This window comes from Wasmannia auropunctata, unplaced genomic scaffold (genome assembly GCF_000956235.1).
Source record: "Wasmannia auropunctata unplaced genomic scaffold, wasmannia.A_1.0 LD334174.1, whole genome shotgun sequence".
Lineage (NCBI taxonomy): Eukaryota > Metazoa > Arthropoda > Insecta > Hymenoptera > Formicidae > Wasmannia > Wasmannia auropunctata.
Window position 1 is genome coordinate 17,613 of NW_012028716.1, and position 21,083 is coordinate 38,695.

The following is a 21,083-nucleotide window of genomic DNA, read 5'->3' on the forward strand; positions in this document are numbered from 1 at the left end:
TCTTGATAACGCTATTCAAGGTCACGCTAACTTTGCTATGTGATGCATCTCATAAAACCGTACTTTGTATAAAACATTTTTTAAAAATCAGAAATGCCATGTTATCGAGATATTTCAGGGATTCAGAATTTTTTCCCACCCTATACCTAAAATTATAAATTTTAGCGTTGTTTATTTTGCTAATAATTACAATTATTACTTTCGAGATTGTTCAATCAATAATTATGAAAAATCTATTTGTGATGCAATATGCATTTCTTAAATTAATACATCATAAAGTTTCGATTTCTTAAATTTAATTTAGCTCTACATAATCTTACTGTGTTTCCATTAAATATTTGTCCAATTAAAAGTAATTGCGACTTTGTCATATAGAATCTGTTAAAAGTACATTATCCTGAAACATCTATACATAGACGTATCTAAAAACTGTACTCTTGCCCATCTATTTTTATGAAAATACCGTCTATTTTTGCATGACAAGCACGCGAGACAATGAACGACAACGAATTTGTTCTTATGTGCTCTTGAATCGTGAAGCCGCGTAACGACTTGCGTACTAATGCTGCCTTATGCGATGCAGATGTTGATGATTTTTTTGCGTGACAGAACGAGTCATGAGCGACGAGAATTTTGCGAGAGACTGCGAGCACACGGTGCACTAATCATTTCGCCGTCTTTTTCTGCGAAAGTATACGTGCCACAGAGAGATGCCATACGATCTTCCTTCTAACGACCTTTCTATGTCACGTGCACTCCGTAATAATAAAGAACGTAATTCAGCATCCGCATCAGACACAGGCATAATTTAAGGATCAGATAGTCGGAAATTAAAAGACGGACGTACGCAAATTAAGTCCTTCTTTTAGTTAAGCTTCTTCAATAATATTATATAAGTAATGTTAATGACTAAAATTTTCTTTTTAATTGCAATGTTAATTATCAGAGAAACTTCTGGTAAAGAAATGTTATATTGTCATTCGATAAAGAATAAAAAAATATAAATTCTTCTGCTATAAAGTACATGACAAATTATGAGATAAAGATAAATTTAAAAGGTTTTTTTTTAATTTTAAGATAAAGATAAATTTGAAATGTATATTTTTTCCTACGTTGAACCTCACATGAAACAACCTAGATTAATGCAATATTTAATTTTTTATTAAAATTATATTTGTTGCAATATCCAAAGTTGAACTGATAGATATTTACTGTCGTAAATATTTTCACCACTGTCACTGTTTATAGCGCTATTAAAGCAACAGTTAAAATTATCGTCGCTGGTACCATTCGGTACCATTTCTTTGTTATGCAATTTTCACACATACACACACAGTTCTAGTTAGGGTCGCTGGAAGATGTGCAACGGGACAAGGGGAGGACGGGCGGGTGTCTCGACGTTAAGTACTTTCCCCCGAGAGCCTAAATTTGTAAGCAACCGTACGCAGGGTAGAACGCAAGTAATACCACTCACCGTTAATTGGTTGAAACCTTGCCAAAGGATCCGAGAATTGCCGAAGTCTGTCCGTCACGTACTGCGGCGACTCTCCATTCTGTAAATAAGAGAACGAATGTAGAACCGCACTCTCTTCTCCCTCTCAATGTAGCTGTTTCCGTGCACGCTACGTTTCATCTCGCGACGCAAATGAAACAGGGCACGTCGCGAGCATATCATTCGCGATGGTGGCCGAGCGAGCCGTGCTCAGGAATAATGGATTCTCAATAGGGGAAGGGGGATTAGGGAGAGACGACGGGAAGATTCGAATTAAATTGACTAACTCTATATCGCGCGAATGCCTTCCGATGGGAAACCATCGATCGCGCTACATCGCTTGATTCTACCGGTAAGTAATAATAAGTCCTGGTTTTAATTAAAGACTTTCTTCCGTTCCTTTCGTCGCCCCTTCTTCAAAGTCTAGGTAGATATATATTATCCTGTTCCTTTATAGTTTCATAAGATCTTTATGATTTCGGAACAGTCCAATGTGAAAATAATAATGGAATAGATCAATGCTTGCATGACATCGATGTAAAATAAAATTACAACTCACATAATTTATATCACATTCTGAGAAAAAAATCTAATCGTACATATCAAGATGTAGCTTGTGGAATCCCGAGATAAAGCAAAAATATATTTTAATTTTCGAAACAATTTCAGAATAATTTGGATTAATTTCGATTTCACTATTTTGTGTGCAAAAAAATTAAAAGAAATTCCCCGTCTTTTCTTTATTAGATTTTTGTTCGAGTAACAATAAAATTTTCTCTCTCTCTTTGCCTCACTTTTGACGGTGATTCTACAGTTTAACGCGATCCGAATTTGAAGCAACTAAAAGAATACGCGTTCACTGTAAGCATTCTTTGTAAAGCAATATAGAACAAAGTACGCCAACGGCACAATAACGATAGTTCTATTTTATCTCGTTTAAAATTGTAGCATTGTTGATTTAACACATGTTAATTATAATTTGAGGAAATATGACCTAATTAGTTAATATCATAAATTAGTCATTATTATTATTCATCCATGAGATCACTGATTGAGTTGCTTTTTCCGTCCTACTTTTGTCTTGTATCTATTTTAGTTTATTATTTATACAAAATTTTATTTTTATAGATTTATAAATTATTTTTATATGACGTTGTTACATGACGGAAATAAAAACGGCTTTAAAGACTATAAAAGATTTTAAAATGGGATAAGAAAAGGGAAGATAGCATAGCCCTCCCAACATTTTTTCACTAAAAAGAATCGAGTCGAAAATTTACTGCAGCACACTTTCAAATCGTAAACACATTGTCAAATATATACACATGTATCTTCACCATTAGTTGAGAATATTAATTGACGTGGATACGCGCGTTCGATAAACATAGAACAGTTAAAACGGAAAAATAAAGCTGAAAAATACAAAGTTCAAGAGTGAGATATATATAGGCCTATACATTTCGAAGACACATGGAGATCGTGATATCGACTAATAACTTTGCAATTTTATTTCAAACTATTAAAACTGTTCGAGCGAGGTGTGATATCTCCTAATCATCCGAGACTTTGTGAGATGTGAGACTTAACGAGTTAATCTCCGCTAAGTTACAGCGAATACGAATTCCGGTTGTATTCGAGTGAACCATTAACCCGTGCTTCAGTTTATCCTACGGTGGAGGATCATCCCTGCAGATATTCGCGAGCGGAGCGTGACGACGATAGGCGGGAAGCGGCGATGGGTGGAATCGCTGGAATTATCGTTACCCAATTTGCTTCTCCGACGCCGCGTAGCCCGTACTCGAAGTTCGCGAAATTGGGTCACCGCTCTGGCGCACCGGTGGGCAGAAAGCGCATCGACGGATGCGCAAATTGAAAATCGAATGCATCGCACATTTGTTCACCGTCCGCCGTTGTTTCAATCGACAGTGAGAAATACATATAAAACGACATCATTTTCACCGGGTTTAATTACTTACGCATCTTGAGCATGAATTCTACATAACGGCTAATATTTGCCTTCATCATTACTTCCGCTGAATAAATACAGATTTTTATGAAAATATTATATATTGTAGAAAGGATATGATCCGTTTGAAAATACTTGCTACGTAATTATGCTTTAATATATGATCTAAAATATAAATCGTTTTACACGTATTATTATTTTTTTAAGACATTTAATAACATTTATAAAAAAAAATTCAAGAAAGAAAATCAGAAAGCTATGATGACTACATTTTAAAAATTGGAATCGCCAATAAGATACATATATAAAAGCTTATCAACATCGTTGATATTCCGGCTTCGCCTCAAGAGCATAAAGCGTAATGCAGCTTCTCTAAATAATGAGAATGCACTGTGACAAGCCGACTGAAGCTGTCTCTAGCCTTGTCGTCCAAGTACTTGAGTTACCAACGTATATGCCAAGAGAGCCATATGCAGGATGATTCATGGCGATGCGGCATAAATTTAGGATTTGTGCTCCGGCATAATTTCATCAGGAAATTTATCTAAACGCGGATGCTATCTCGGGGATTACAGATCCACGGTTTACCCTGCGAAAAAAAAAGAAGGATTACGCGAACGCGATATGCGAGAGATGAGAGATAGGAATGCCCGCGGAAGTATCTAAGCACCGATTGACGGGGCATTCCACTGAGGATTGCGCTTCGAAGAATATTTCTCGGCGAATTCGCCACACGCTCGTGTAGAAATTACAGACCGCGCATTTTGCCATTTCACGCAAACGTTAATACCTCGCATCGCATTCAATTAATCCGGCCGCGTTCGAGAGCCCTTTCGAACAGCTTCCGTGATGCGCATTACATAGCGTCGTAATACAAACCCATGTAATCACGCCGCGTAATCATGACATAATTGCGGTAACGCGTGCGACTGTGAGCTAGCGGAGCGCGAATTCGGCTCTAATTAGACGATAAAATCACGTAGCGTGAGGCAATATTGCCGAAGACAACGGGGGGAGGGGGAAGAGAAGAAAGGAAAGCAAAGAAGAAATTTGTACTTTCGTAATAGAACATGGTAAGCCAAGGAAACAATCTTTTTCCTCTTCAAGAAGAACCTACAAGACGAATAAATTAGACTTACACGCGTAAGAGTGGACAACTTCAATATAAAACTTGATAACTAAACATTTATACTCATATACTTTTGTGCGCAATCTCCCCTTAGATATACGTCTGTCTTCTGGGATTCGGAGGATCACGTCCCTCATATCGTCTTTAATGAATATTTATACAGCGGCACACGGTGCGGAACAATTTTTCGTCGGCGGACTTGTGCCGGCGGTCGTCGTAAACCCCGAAGGATACGTCGGCTCGCGTCCCGATTTAGGACCGAGAGCAGAGCTTTACCGAAAACAAAATGCTCCCGGAACGTTACTTCACCAATCGTAGATTCTGGCAGCGTCTCATCGCGCGCGCGGGACATATTGGATACGCTAATGTACCCGCCGGCAGCAGGCGCGATAATGCACCCGCGGTTCGCGACGACTGAATAAATTCCGAATAATTGCGCGCGGCCGGGAATACGGGAGGCGCGCTTAAATGCGAGATATTCTCGCCCGCGAGCGCGAGCCCTGGATCGCTTTGCGCTTACCGGAAATCTCCGGTGACGTATGCGAGCGAGAAGGATCGCCGACGGATGCCTCGCGGATGCTCGGCGAGGGCGACTTTGACGCCGCGCGAAGCATCCGCTTGTCTCCATTCGTCGTACGATGCATAATCGTAAACTCGGCGCTGGCAATTTATTGATTCCGCGCGATGACGACAAATAACACTTACAAACTTCTAACGCTCGCAGTTTTGTCTCAGAAATCACTCGACTGTATAATAAACAATTCTCTTTATATTGTATTTTTCTCTATAAATTATATAAGGTGAATATATATTATCTAAATTTTGTTTCTTTCAACTTTTTATTATTTTCAAATTATGATCAAATATTGTCGTGTAAAGATAACGAGAAATTTACATAACAATATGTCAAATTGAGATTGCAATTTTCGCGACAGATAACAGAAGAAGTTTCAGCATTTCTTTTTTTATTGATTATCCCCTGGTAATCCCTGGCGTGTCGCCAAGTGACCCGCCGTCGTGTCATATTTAATCTTTAATTTGTTACGAAATAATTCAATGCGTTTCTCAAAGAGGAGTCTAGACAGCAAAGCAGTAATTATTGCCATTCGATCTATATATACATGTATATATATAAATGTAACGCTTCGGTAAATATTACCAAGCAATATTCCAGATAAATATACGTACGGCCTTCGTGCGTGTGCACCTTCGTCCCGTGAACTCACCGAAAACGTCAAAAAAATAAATTATAGATTTTTCATAAACCGTATACGAAAAGAGCGATTTTGTTAAAAGATCTAAAAATTTTGTTAAATACAGATCTGAAAATTAATTCTTGTTGAATCATCAAAAAATTTTTATTGGAATGTTAAAAATGATAAGCATTGCTATAAAACGTTTTGGTATTCTAGCAATTATTTTGACTTTCCAACAAAATTATTTTGATTATTGAACAAAAATTATTTTCAGATCTGGATTCAGCAATGATGCGTACTTTCATAACAGTTAGTTTCTAGACGTTAAAATCTTTTCTTATGTAGAACTTTGGCCTGATTACAGTTGAAGTTAGTAATAAATTATACAGATCTAAATTGTTACTGTCACAAAGTGTACCGAGCTCCGGCAACACCCACGTCATCTTGGCCATTGTTTCACATTGTAACGTCAGAAACGTCAGAAGATGATGTTAAAGTTATTTGCAATTTACAGATAAATGGGCGATTCTTGTGCCAATGAAATTATCATAGAGCGACGAAGGATTGAGAGATTATATGTGTACCAACATCGCTTCCGGCAATGTTTTTCTCGGATTTATAAACAATCTAAGATAGAGATATAGGGAATTCAATTGACGTAAAAAAAAAAAAACAGTGTAAGGATGATGAAAATGTAATAAAGAAAACTCGAGTAACCAGGAATGAGGATTGAATGGGCAGAGGGCAACGAAGCGAAGTCAGAAATCAAAGCTTAACAAGGAAGCAGTCGTTCCGATCGACATTGAAAGCTCGTTTTCCCCGTCAGTGGCTACCATCGGAGCATGGTCGGCGAATGCGCATCGGATGCATTCTGGCGGGTGGGGTGCGAGGGTGCGGAATGAAGAGTCCGTGATCAGGAATCGCTTCTGCACGAGGAGAAAGAGAGAGAGAGAGAGAGAGAGAGAGAGTTGATTGCGCGCTCTCTTTTCTCCTCTTCTTTACATTCTCTCTCTCTCTCTCTCTCTCTCTCTCTCTCTCTCTCTCTTCTTTTTCGCGCTCACGTATCGATTAACATGAGGCGCGTTGGAATGCCAATCGCCCATCTGGCTTGTTTGAATTCGTTCTTTTCTTCTTCTTTCTCTCGTTTACTCCCGCGCTTTTACGGGCGGCAACACGCACCCCGCTAAATACACCCCGCACGCATTTTATTCGGCCCCCGTATCATCTGTTTGTCCTCGGCGCATCTATATGCGGCGTCGCGGCGGACTATTCTCGGAGTGAAAGCGACTCCTCTCGCACCGTTCACCGTCGCCGCGGTGTTTCGAGAAACGCTTCGAGACATCCACGTTCTCCCGGCAATGATATACGTCCATCCTAACGTAAAAATCGGGGTCCAGTAAAATGGTATCCGGTCGTAATCAAAGCGATTGAAGACGACAAAATTTGTCAGTTTACAGTAGCAAATATAATATGCGAACACGTGCGAAAAAGACTCTCTCTCTCTCTCTTTCTCCCCGCTCTTTCTTATTTTCTCTTTCCCTTCCTTTTTTCTATTTTTCTGTATTATTTCGTTTCTTTATTCAAATTGATTCTTTGATTCTAATAGATGTTAAAACGGATGTAAAAAAGTTATAGGTAAACAAAATAATAGGATAAAATATGATAATTTTCTTAAGTCTTATTTCTTTCATAATCTCCTTAAGATTTTGTACTCAAAGTATTCTCTTTCACTAAGCTTCTTATGTAAACAGGCGTCCCAAGTGTAAATTTGCGGGAAAATTTCTACTGCAAATCTGGATCGGCGAATTTGACCGATTAAAGCTATACAGAACCAGAGTACGTGTGATTTATGATTCACAACTCGCTATTCGCGGGACATTAGTGAATAGTGTTATTGTGCAAATTCATCGAGTTCGCTCACTTATTATTTTATTATATTTTATAATTCGTGTCAATTCACCAGTGACGCGGTTTTTCGACAAAATCAAAGAGCGCGAACTATAGTCAATTTATGCTGGTTCATGCATAAAACTACACTGTACAAATGATGAACCACTAATCACAAATAATGTGAAGATTTTACACTGGTGCAATGCAATGAATTTCTGCGAATCTACTATGAATTGCAAATTACAAATCATCAATCGCACATAATTAGCTTTACGTGACGTGCATGTATTGTCATTTCCGGGGAATTTAACGCGACATCAGTGCCCGATCATACTCACGCGTGTACATCGAGGCGCCAACACGGCCTCGATATCTCCCGAGTATTAATATCGGACGAATAATCCCTCGGCGGCGGTTCGCGTCGTGCTTTAGGGTCAAACAAGCCCGCCGCCGTAATACCGACGGCGAGCGAGGGGGTCGGCGAGCAAGGGGGTCGACGAAAGCGCGAGACAAATTGAGCCCGGGGCTTTGTAAGACGCGGCCTAGGCCGTGGAACTCTGAGCTCGCCCGTCGTGTCGCGCACAGAGACAAGAGGCTGCCCGGGGCGAAAGGGTCGAGGGGCCCCCCGCGCTTCCGGTGCGTCGTAAGAGTACCGCGCGAACGGAGGGAAAAGGGATTCCTGAGCGAGCGCAGGAATTTCGCGGCGATCCCGTCGCCACGACGCGCCGCGCCGTCGCGTCCACGGACGGAGATTCTCTCCTTCCGTTGCCTTCGGGGCGAAGGGGGCGGGAGGGGGATTACACAATGAAATATATTTCTCCGCTCTTTCGCGCGCGAACACGTCGGCGCACCCTCGCTAAATATAAGCTCGCCGCCTTGCACCGGCAAAGTCCCACAAATCACAATACCACACCAAAAAACAAACAAAAAAAAACAGCGCGGAGAGGAGACGAGATCTCCCGCGTCGAATCCATTAGGTCAACTATTTCCTTTACCGCCCCTACACCTCTGCTAGTATCTTCTCACCTAGCTGGAGGAGAGAAAGAAAGAAAAAGAGAGATAAACGATCGCGCGCGCGCGGGATCACTCGATAATGCCACTTAAAGAGCATTTTAAGCGCAAGATGGATAAGCACGCCTATTGCCTGTCTCGAGGAATATAAACTCGCCAGAGTTCAATTGGATTCCGCTCTCGTTGCAGATCGCACGGATCGGCTATTTCTCTCCCTTGACTGCAAGGCCAGTAATTTATACGATACTTTGAACCAAAGGGCCCGATCTCGTTTAAACTCTTCCGCTTTTCAATCCAAAGTGGAGTACAACGTGGAACAACAGTAATTTATATTGAAAAACAAAAACACATAAGGCCTTTTCAAACGAATTAAGAAAATTTCTGCAAAAGCTGAAGAATTTTCATTTTAAGTTCATCCAAATCCATCGTGTTTGTCAATCAAATTCATCCGCGCGAGTTTTCAAATCATATGAATTCGTTACACATTAATCGTAATTCATCATAACCGAATATTTTCTACGATTTCTTTATCTCTTTATGATAAATATTTAGGGAAATAATAAAATCCGTGACTGTGAATATATATAAAGCACACCGATAGATTGTAGCAGTGGATAAAGCTTGATCGATCGGATAACGCGTCGAGCAACGAGAGTTCGATGAAAGAGAAATACAATTACATTCCAATTAACGTCTGAAATCGGAATGGCTCCGAGACATCCATCCGCGATATATATATCACTGACTGCCGCTCGATGTGGAACTTAACGAACCCAGCAAAATGGAAACTTTTATTCGCATATTTATCAATGGGATATATCCGTTAACTTTATGTGTAAACTCAGCAAATTATGAAAACATAATATCACATGTTTGCGAAATTCTCTTTTACATAATATAACAGATAATAATAAATAATTTAAGTTGCTTTGACGGATATTCAACTAACGGATATTAATTGCCGTATTCAGAGTTTATAAAATTTGTTATTTTCAGAATTTAGAAAATTTGCAATATGTATATTATTTTAGACTTTTATATGTATAAAATTCTTATAATATTACATGTTTGCAATTACATGTAGATACATGATATAGTATTATATAAAAATTTATTTATAGATATGACTTTTTAAAAGGACTCTAATACATTTAATCCACTTTTGTTAAAAAAAAGACATTAAAAATTTTTTTACACGAATTGCACTTGCATCGACATGTTTTCATTACGGTAATTATCATTAACGGACAGCGCGTTCTTTTGAGAGCGAGAAACTCGGGCATAACCCTTTTTACGCACACACTGGAAAAAAACGATGATACGAGCTTAATGGTGTCGCGGGTCAAAAACCATTAGAGCCGGTGGATCGTGTGCGATGCACGTGTCGGACATGTGTGTGACGATGTAGCTATGTAGACTGCAACGCTTAAATGCATCTTGTTACAGAAGTACAACCTATCATTCTTTTATGAGGATCTTACTCTTTTTCAAATAAAAACGCCAGGTTAATTGTGAGACAAATGTAACATATAGTCCTAATTTATCTTATGAAAAAAAATATATATATATACTTTTTAAAATTCCTTAATTATTTTATAAATTGTTTAACGAATTATCTCTTAACAATATTGTAAAAATCATTAACTATATTAAATTGCAATACTGCAATTTAGCAGCACACGACATCTCATCATAAGAATTTCAAAATTAAATTAATAATTGTAAAATACCTAAAAACTCACACACATAATTAAAATCTCCAAAACTAAATCAGAACATTTAATATTAAAAATTTTGTTACGAATTATCACGGTTATTGTCAAAAATTAGCTTAAATTAAATTTTAATAAATATTTATGTGTATTAATATTTAACATCAACGTGGATATGATATTTAAATTCGGGACACGGAATTCTTCACGGATTGTGGGACTAATTTCGTTGCATGCCGATCTTATTAATTGAGCTATCATACACGTAATACATACTATGTTCTCAGCGGAAGGGTGATCCTGATGTCCGGAAGGTCTATTTCCTTGCAGCAGCGCCTCGAGACTCTCGATATACTCGATAGCGTTCCGCAATATCTCCACTTTCGGTAAACGTTGGTTGGGGTTGTTGCTCGTTCTCCTCTTGAGTACCTCAAAGGCCTCGTTGACCTGTAATAGAAATTGCATAATTGACCACACGTGTCGCAGATTGCGTGAATAATACACACAGCAATACAGCGCGCGTTGAAAGGAGGGAGGGCAGTTAAATAAGGGTGGAAAGCAGAAAAAATTAGACATTTATAGTATAATAAAATAAATTTAAAATTCAAATGCCCGATAACTATGCAAATTCTGGCGCAAGCGACATTTGTTGAGTGCTCTAATAATTTCGATAGCGCAGGCTTGTTCCACGAGACGTATTATTGAAAGATCATTTACATAGTATCTTAAGATAGATTAAAACATGTTTGAAATCGACGATAAGTGAAAACCGTTTAAACAGACTTAATCAGTATTTATTAAGAAATTAATTTTGAAAAAAAAAATAAAGAATTGGAGATGAAAGTTATAAAAAGACTCTAAAAATCCAAGATGGTTAGTATTATAAATTCAAGTTTTTCCAGTTTGAAGTTTACAATTTTAAGAGAAAAATGAAGTCAATTAATAATTAGTTACAATAAATATGGTTTTACGATTTACCTGTCAGTAATTAATTAAAAATAATTATATAAAACAATTAAAATAAATCGAATAGTCCATATCATTTGATTACCTTCCCGTGCCCTTAGGAATTAAAAGTCTCAACTTTAATTTGCCCCCTCTCCTCGCTCAACAAAATCTTACAATTAGCTATGCTCATGTATATCACGTTTAGGCGTCAGCAGAATTTCTTAAAAATTGCCGGATACACTAAATTCATATCCGTCAAAGTACATGTTATTGTTACGTATGAAAAGTTCGTCATAGATGTTACGTTTTTACTTCGCTTAAATCTTTCTCATATTGCATATGCAGACAGGCGAGCGTCGGATTTCAAACGACTCTCAGCGAGATTTAACACTTAGGCCCATCCTCGAAACACTATTCGTCATTCGAATCATCCAAAGCGGCGCTTAGTCGACGATCACTTCGCGCACGCAGATGTTTTCCTTCCGTCAGCGCGTTCTCTTTGAGGCTGTTTACTTCGAAAACACGATTCGTGCACGATGTGCTTTAAGTAATTATAAGCAGGCTGACCAAAACAGCAACGTGTATGTTCAGTAAACGAGAAATGTGATTTAGATGCACGTTATGATAAATTTTTCCATCATTTTGAACACATTCACGATCTCGAGACAATTAACCAAACTTACGAAATCATTCACAAAAATTTCTTTAAATTATTGCAGACTAAATCGCGAATGTATTGAAGTGTGATTTAGTTTTGAATATTTTTTTCTCAAAAACTGATTTATTATACGAACACCATAATGAAAATTTATTTTCTAAAACATTTTCTGGCAAGAGATGGATTCCGCGACGATAAAAAGGTTTTTTGAATTTGATCTAATTTTCTCAAATTTTCGCACTTCTCCGAAAGTATGAAAGTGTGTATCCTCTAGAGTCTAGAGCATGTTGCATCGATCAAAACGAGTGATAATCAGAGCAATGTCTGGAGAATACGCAGAGTGCGGTAAGACTTCCCATTTCAGCTCTAATAGCATTCGCTTCACTGATAACACAACATGAGGTCGAAAATGCTTTTTAGGAAGCTCCATTTTTATAATATGGCATAAACACGATGTTTACTGCATCTATTGTTAGTAAATAACTAAATACTCGTATTATGGAATAATATTAAAGCATTAAGAAACAATAGTTGTTGGAATGTCTTCGGCAACACTGATATTAGTATCATATCTTGCAAAACTAAATCATACTCTTAATACATCCAAGAATGAATATTTATTGAAGAAAAAATCATTTTAACGATATACTATCTTTAGTCTGTATTTCAAATTGAACCTATTAAAAATCTCGCACAGCGCCATTGCGGTCCGGTTTTTCATTTTCTGGTTAACTTGTGGTTCAAATATTTAAACTAAATCTTATCTGATTATGATGTGAAAAGTGTGTTTTGATACGTATGAATTAAACCGATTAATCGATTTTGTAGTTGTATTTAAAATTATTAAAACCATCAGTTTAATGATAAACATTGATCATAGTAAAACAATTTTCATAACAAAACATAGTAAAACAGTAAAACTTATCATAAAATTAAGCCTAAATCACACGAATTAACCAGAAAATGAAAAGCCGGGCCTGCATGTTATCAGTCTTTTATAAAGACACGAAATAAAAAGAACGCACATGTCGTTCCCACGATACGGAACATCTACGAAATGTGTAAAGCATGTGCTTTAGAAATTAATGGCAACTGACCTTTCTCAAGCGCCGTCTCTCGCGCAAGGTGGCTGCTTTCCTTCGATCGACGGTGACCGTCTTCTTCTTGCAGGCCTTGCAGGCCCACAGAAGACACCTGCGCGGCCCATGGGGCGAGCCGGCGTCCAAAACGTGAGGATGGGGCACATGCTCGATCGACTCGCCCTCGTTCGCTTCGCTCGTCTCGTTGGTTTCGTTGGCCTCGCTGATCTCGTTGGTCTCGTCGGCGTCCGCGGAGCCGGACTCGAGATCGGCCGATGCGTCCGCCGATATCACTGACGAGGCGTCATCCGAATCGAGGGTGTATCGAGACTGCGACCTGAAGGATAACGAATCGTTTCTATACCTATCGGAATTACTGGTGGAGGAACAATGTGTTAAAAATAATTAACCTGTCCTCGTCCTTTCTTGCCCTACTTATATATAGATATATATTACTGTTACTTGTCGACTTGAAATAATTTTCATACTTGCCCTAGCACACGTATTTTTTTAAAATGGATCTTATTTTCAACGTGCAATATTTTCAAGAAAGAAAAAACGATATAATTTAACACGCTTTGATAAAGCTCTCTAAAAATTTCAATTTCCGATTGGGAACAAATTCCGTTCGATAACAAATTATTCGTTATTTGATGTCGTAAAATATTACGTAGAGATATCCAGTTTACGATAAAGCCGCGCATATCCTCGCGTGTATATAGGTATATACCGCGTATACATACCGCGACATAAACTTCGTTTCGCGAAAGACGAACGAGCTATTGCGGCGCCGCGCCGTGAGCTGAACGTAAAAGCCGCGTCAACTTACCGGACGCTGAAAGGCCCGGCATAGATATTTAACCGAGTAAACGAATTCGTAGATTCTTGCCTTAATCATCCTTTAGTTATCGCCGGCAGTTAATGACGGACGCAGGCGCGTAGGTCCGTCAGGAGGCGTTTTCCGCGATTGGACACGTTCCAGGTGGTCTCCCGCGGAGAATGTATTTCTCGGCGAGAGGGATGGATGTATAAAGGCGAAACGCGATGAACGAAGTGAAAATGGTTTAATGCGCGGTAAAGCCGTCATCGAGTTCTCATTGAGGATAATGACTCTCGCCCGCTTCGATTCGGTTATGCGACAATCATAAACGCGTCGATCTCATATGTATTTAAATTTCATAGTATCGTAGAACAGAAGAGTCAAAGGAGAGTAAAAAAATTAATTAAAAAAAATTGGAATAGACTTGTCAGATAAAATAAGAAAAACACAAAAATGCAATGGTGTATAATTTTTTAAAATAAAAATATTAAAATATCTTTTTACGTTTTTAAAATATATTAGTTTAATATTGAAAGAATATTTGAATAGATTTTCTTAATTTTTAATGAGTCATCGTATAACACAACTGAGAGAGAGAGAGAGAGAATATTACCTAAAGAAATATATTTCTATATGCTAATCGTATGCGAAATTCATTGTGTAATTCATACGAATTAAAATTCTCCATGGTGCAAATGAATACCACTAATGATATAATACTAATTTGTAAAAGCATACCTCAGCTTTGTGCTTTGATAGTAAAACTCTATTCGTTGGGTAAATCTGATTTGGTCACGCAAAATTCAATAATGCTTCGATACTACAAAGGTAAAAGCCAAGAGGAGAGAAATGCTGCAAATAGATGACTGATCATAGAGCACGATACAAAATATAACAATTTGAGAGAAAAACTGTATTTGTACAGATAAACACGAACAAAAAATAAAATTCATCTAATCACTTTATAAGACTAATTTAAAGGAAATTTGAACAAAAAATTTCATATTATATGTATGTTTATCTTTGTTATATTATGCTCAGTTCAACAAAGTACATTTTTACACATACACATACAGAATTTTAAGTAATCGAATAATGGATAGTACAAGTAGAACAAATAGTAAATGGAAACAATGGCGAATAGTAAATGAGATTCGAATTTGATCCTCCAATGCAACACGGCGAATGTTACAAACGACAAAAGAAACGAGAAAAACAGGCAAGAATCTTGAGAGATGATCAATCTTGTCATCTAGCGCAATGAAGAACAATTAGTCATATTTTCGAAGGTATCCATTAGAACCTGAAGTTTTCAAACGCTAATTCATCAAATGTCATGTTCTTCTTGCGAAAATCCAATATACTTGAGGAAGGATTAAAGTATTATATTTCAATTTTTCCGACGATATATTTGTGAGTGCCAATCATATTCTATAGAAACGCGATATATATAACTGTGCTTAGGTAACTCTTTCCCTCATCCCCAAGATGTTATAATATCAACTTGTGCTAACTTTAATGTAATAATGTGAAATATCGACATATATATAAAGTATAGAAACGTTCGATTCACTCCATCGTTTTGAATTATAAAACCGATTTTCGTTTGCGGGTGCAATTTTCTTTTAAAAAGATATCAAATCAACCGTACGTTATTGAAAGATAAGAAAAGGAAAAAACGGCAGAAAAGAAATCTCGAAGAGATTTCTCAAAAAGATTGTTATCAATAAAATAAATTACAACAGTGTATTTTAACAGAACAATGCAAGAGATGTTCTTCGCGGAATATATACTCGCGAATACATAGGACGTTGTATGACCCGTATTTCATTGTCTCCGTGTGCTATAATTATTTCCGAAGTTACGCTTACATTTTATGAAGCAAATAATATAGAGACGGAGAAAGATAAAGCGGGAGAGACAAGCAAGATACTATGAAGTTGCGATGCACTGACAGGAACGGAAACCAGAGCACTCAGTCCTCAGAAGGAACAAATCAACTTAATCCTTAAAAGGAATAACAAAAGCTTTTGTACAACGAAAGCGTTCGTAATTATAAAATATTGTACAATATATGATATTACATATAAATAAAGACATATTTCTTTTTCAAAATTAATTAATTAAACTTAATTAAAACAATTAAATAAATATAAAAAATAGGACTCAATAATAGGAATCAATTTTTAATGCATTTTTGTCAAAACTAGATTAATTGCATATCTCGCGAGAGAAAATCGAGTTTTCGTTACTTGATCAATAATATTATCTTAAGAATACAATGACATTGATATGCATGAAACCGTTCTAGGATTCCTTGCGGCAAAACTTAATTTAAAGTTTCCTCGTATCACTCCATTGATAGAGTCGCAGTGGCCTGAATTTGAAGACCGTCAAACGGGTGCTAATAATGTGACCTGGATAAAAGCTCACCTGACTCGGTCGTTGCGATAATTCAACGAGCCGGCCGACGCCAAAGCGTTGTTAACGCCGATAATCCTCGCGCGGTCGTCCGTGTCCCTCCTGGTGACGTATCCCTGCAGATACTCGGATTCGGTCGGCGTATAAACGCGCCGATATCGATGGGGATGATGAGGATGATGATGGTGGTGATGATGGTGATGCAAATGGTGACGGTAACCGTCGTAGGCCGACCTTGTGACCGCTTCGTAGGCGTAGGGCACCGTGTCCGTCACGAAGGTCATCATCTCACGACGCGATTCGTCGTCGGCGAAAGCGTGCGACGGTCACGGTTGTACTCGATCACTCGAGGCAGGCCTCGAAGCGCACCGATCCGTCCGCGTGTTCACTCTCGCGCGAACTCATCACGGACTGACGTGAAACGGTCTGCGAAATCGCGCGTAGCTTAATTCAATTTTCCCACGGGTGACATCACCTGCGTCTTGATCATTGCGTTCTCCATCAAACAAACCACTTGTCCGATTTCCTCGGCTGTGTATACTTCAACTATTGGGGGAAGATTTGAATAGAAATTCGCTATGGGCGAAGATACGATCTATCCAGATGACAGTCCGGGTCGTAATGCAATCAAAAGTTAGTCGATCTGAAGACAGAGGTGACCGACGCCGACGAAGGTGCCTGTCGTCAAATCGCGACAGCGTCTTTCTCTCTGCTCTTCCTCGCGACGATGGCGACTAATTTACTTTTCTCTTCTTCTCTTTAGAACGGATGATGAATCACTAATCCCGGCGAGGACACGAACGCACACGATGGTCGGTGTTAACTTCTCCTTTAACTTCCCCGTTAACTTTACCGAGTCCAAGGCGCCTGGCCAATTCCATCCAAAGTGCGGGATTTTCCGCTCTGATTCGCTAAAACCACTAAGATTCCACCCTCGCGCGTCACTCGTTGTTTAAGTTGCTCAACTCACTCTACTGCTCGCCTCTTTTCGACCTTGCGGCGATTTTTGCATACACGATGACCGGCGCAGCTCGGATTTATTCAGTCGTGGATCGAGATAAAAGGCCGAGAAGAACTTTACAAAACTTACGAAACACGATCAGAGTCAAAACGCTTCGCGCCAATCGATGATGCGCGTAACTCGAGATGTACGGCGCGAGCGCACTTTCGTCTTGCGATCTATAAAGATCGCGCGAGAGAAACAAGCCGCACTCTTCAACTAATCGAGAAGACAAGATATATGTATTTTGGAAGAAGATCACTCCATCCCAATGTCGCGAGAGTCTCGTGGACGGGGAGAGAAACTTCCGCGCGGTTATCCGAGCCGGTCGACGTACCAGACGCGGACAGATCCGAAAACCTCGTAGTCAGAGATCAGAGTGAAGACTTGGGCATCCTCTTGGGTAGTTGTCGGTCCCTCCGCCACATGGCATCTCTTGACGCGCCCGAACGCGTGTCGTTAAGCTCGCTCGTTCGGTCGCTCGCGCACGCACACTCGCTCGTATAAGAGACACGTCGGGATTATTTTACGCGTTACACGTACCGTCGCACTGTACCGGTCACACCCAGGCTGACTATTTTTAAGGACGCCCGGCCAATCACGACCGAGGAAAATCGCCTTCGAACCCGCTGTCGCTCCGCCTCTGTGCTGTCATAGATGCACGAGTTTGGCAGGGATTCATCACGGGGTGTGGTTTAATCATTAATGAGAGTTAGATTCGTCGCTTTCGGACGGGAGCTTTCGGCCGCGGCAAAATCACCGGCGAGCGCGGCGTCGGCTATTACGCGCGAGCCTGGGGTTTAAATCAACGCCTGGTAGCACGGTGGTCCGAAAGCATAACAACCCGGACGAAGTGCTAATCGACTAAGGACTGCTATCACGAACATTAGTTGCGGTTAACTGAGATTTAAACGTTTCTCGGTTTCTCCTCCTTCCAGCTTCCTCTGGAGCAAGACAGATTATTTATCATGTTAATATTAATTAATGTTTCTATAGTAGGAATTTTATATATCGCTCATACATTCCTTTAGCAAAAACACGTTCATCATTGATTTATTATTAAATAGACATATAATTTGACTTTTGAATTATTTTAAGCGCCGTACCTAACAGACAACACTTTGATAATAAAATAAAAACAATTTGCAACCATAAGTTTCCTCTACTATATATAAAAGATCTATATATAGAAGAAGATATATAAAAGATCTTTCGATTTAAAAGATCTCTCACATCGGTCCTTCAAATCTGTTATTAATTATATCAATTAATTTAGACACCATATAATGTTCCTTCTATCACCTCTCTCTCTCTCTCTCTCTCCCTCACTCTCTCTCTGAGAAAGAACTTTGGCTTAATTTTTGACATCCCTATAAAAATCGTAAAACAAAATAACTCGATCTTTCTCATAATTATTAATTGCAATATTCAATTTCCGATCGTTTTCTAATTTAACTGTATCAATTATACATATAGATATTTCACCCGGCGAATTTCTGCGGATGTTGCGACTCGCCAGCAGTTTCTGGTACGTTCCAGCGTGATTTAAAAATGTTTAACTGAAACGTACCAATTTATAGTCGGACACTAACAAAAAGAAAAAATGTTCATTACAGTGAGCCGTGGTTTTTGACAGATACTCCAATACGCGTCCGATAGTCGATCCGATTTGCGGTCTGACTGGAGGGTGGTGGGAGGGAGAGCAAAGAAGGAGGGAGGGAGCAGAGAGAGCGCAAGGAAGCTATAGTGAAACTGCACATATAGGGCGCCTATATAGATAGCTGTCGACTCGCCGGCTAGTTACGCAGATACGTATACTTTATGTAAATCTAACGGTGTCTGTCACATTTTACGCTCCGCGCTTTCAGAGAATTAAAATAGACTATTGAGCGTCGAATAAAAGCTAAAATTGCCCTGGCAACGATCCAGACGCACGGAGATAGAAAACGGGGTGAAGTTTTAGCCTACCGCGGAACATCGGTTCCGTCAAATACCGTTCGCCATAATAATTCCGCACTCACGCGTGCGAAAGCGCAGTGAGAGTGTCCACGCGGAAACGACGGCGTTCAAACTGGGCGATTACGTTTTCCGCAGCGAAGTAACGTGCGATCGAACGTCGGAAATCACGAGTCACGTCATCGCGTAAACGCGTTCGGAATTTTTCGATGCAGTACAGCGTAATATCCCGATTATAGGAAAAACAAGAATAGTTCACGAGAACAAGCATCGGCTAATCGATGTTCCAGAGATACAGGCTTATTAACTCTGTGCAATCCTATGCGGAGTTTGAGCTGACGTAATACTTCGCATAGAATTCTCAAACAATTGAAACAATGCACGATTGCGAATTCAGTACGAGTTAAATTTTTTTAAATATTTCACAAACATAAATTCCTCAAAAGAGAATAATAATAATAATTTTTATTAAATAAATAATGATTTGGTATCATTTGAAAATTATTATTTATTATTTAATTAAATAACAAAGTTTTTCAATTCGTATATTAGAACAAATTGAGAATAATATAATATTTGTTTTTCGCTCATCTGTGAAAAATAATTGAAACTGCCAAGAATTATTCGCAAGCATGATAAAATAAGCACAAAATATATATACTATAAAATAATTTAATTACGCATATATTTTTGTGTTACGTAATTGCCGATTCTGGAACCGATTAAATGGGACTATCTCGCTTCGCGGCGAAGCAACGGTTGAATACTGAATCATGACATCACTTGTCCAAACATGCACGTTCGAAATCACTGTCCGGCGTTTAATATGCTGTGCGCTGATTATAGAAGAACGGGCAGCGGTGCCGAATAAATGAGAAATATGTGTCCGCATTTATCGCGTATAAATTTAATAGCGACAATATGTAATTGTATATTGTGTATTAATTGTGTAACTAATCTTCAAATATATTACTAATATTCAAATATATTGTACCTAATCTTTCAGATATGAAAACATTCTTTGAAAATGAGCAAGGACATAAAGTTAATTCGTCATTTGCATATATGCAATTTCATTGCGGAAGGTTTCTGTTTCAATCAACAGAAATTGAAAGCTATATTGATCAGTTTACGGTTTATAATTCAGCTGATTGCTAATCGACGATTTCTACGATTAAAAATCAAGTAGAAAGGAGCTGGCATATATAGTATATATAATTCCTCTTTAAAGCCTCTCTCGCGCTCGGAAAATTACAAAGATGCTGCATCGAAGCGCACTATCGGGCATCGTTAATGAGGATCCTTTCGGAAAGAAAACTCACGCTGCCAATATATACATATATATATATATAGGCGTCACGGCGCTTATATCCGCGACAAGGACTTTTATTAAAATCCCATCCCGCGCAGTTCCGCGACCCCGGTACCTCTTGTCAGAAGAGACAAGGCCAATTATCGTTAAAAGCGGTTATTATCGGACGACGTTAGAAATCCCCGAGATGAGAGTGCGGGGCGAGTTTCATCCCCCGCTCGTGGACAATGCCATATACCATACGTCGCGAGTGTAAAGACGCGCCCTTCGCGTTTCCGTCCCTCCCCCCTTCCACCCCCGGTCGCAAGCAACCCGGTGAGAGGAGCGGTGAGCTCGGACTTCATTTCTCATTCGCTGTCGCAGCATCCGGTGGTACATGCCCGAAGAACACCCACATGAGCTCCTGCATTCCCGCATACTGTACCCGCGATGCACGCGCGCGCGCGCCCATCCGCACGCGCTCGTATGCATATGTAAACACGAATATATATAT

The 21,083-nt window shown here is 39.1% G+C and overlaps 1 protein-coding gene across 1 annotated transcript; it reads right to left on the reverse strand.

The window, feature by feature from the left end:
- Positions 1–1,400: 1,400 nt before the first annotated feature.
- LOC105459628 lies at positions 1,401–17,817 on the reverse strand. Its single transcript, XM_011705805.1, has 4 exons — positions 16,335–17,817; positions 13,100–13,418; positions 10,673–10,843; positions 1,401–1,553 (listed from the first exon to the last, which is right to left on the reverse strand). Exons 1-4 carry the CDS (start codon positions 16,607–16,609, stop codon positions 1,401–1,403), a joined length of 918 nt encoding a protein of 305 aa, XP_011704107.1. The 5' UTR covers positions 16,610–17,817.
- Between the last annotated feature and the right edge of the window lie 3,266 nt (positions 17,818–21,083).

What these genes read in the sequence shown, in the direction of transcription:
- LOC105459628 (XM_011705805.1), bottom strand. Translation starts at nt 16,609, where the DNA reads ATGATGACCTTCGTGACGGACACGGTGCCCTACGCCTACGAAGCGGTC. An exon ending in AGAGACGGCGCTTGAGAAAG is followed by an intron (nt 10,844 to 13,099) that starts GTCAGTTGCCAT and finishes TTTCTATTACAG; the next exon opens with GTCAACGAGGCCTTTGAGGT. An exon ending in ACCCTTCCGCTGAGAACATA is followed by an intron (nt 1,554 to 10,672) that starts GTATGTATTACG and finishes TCTTATTTACAG; the next exon opens with AATGGAGAGTCGCCGCAGTA.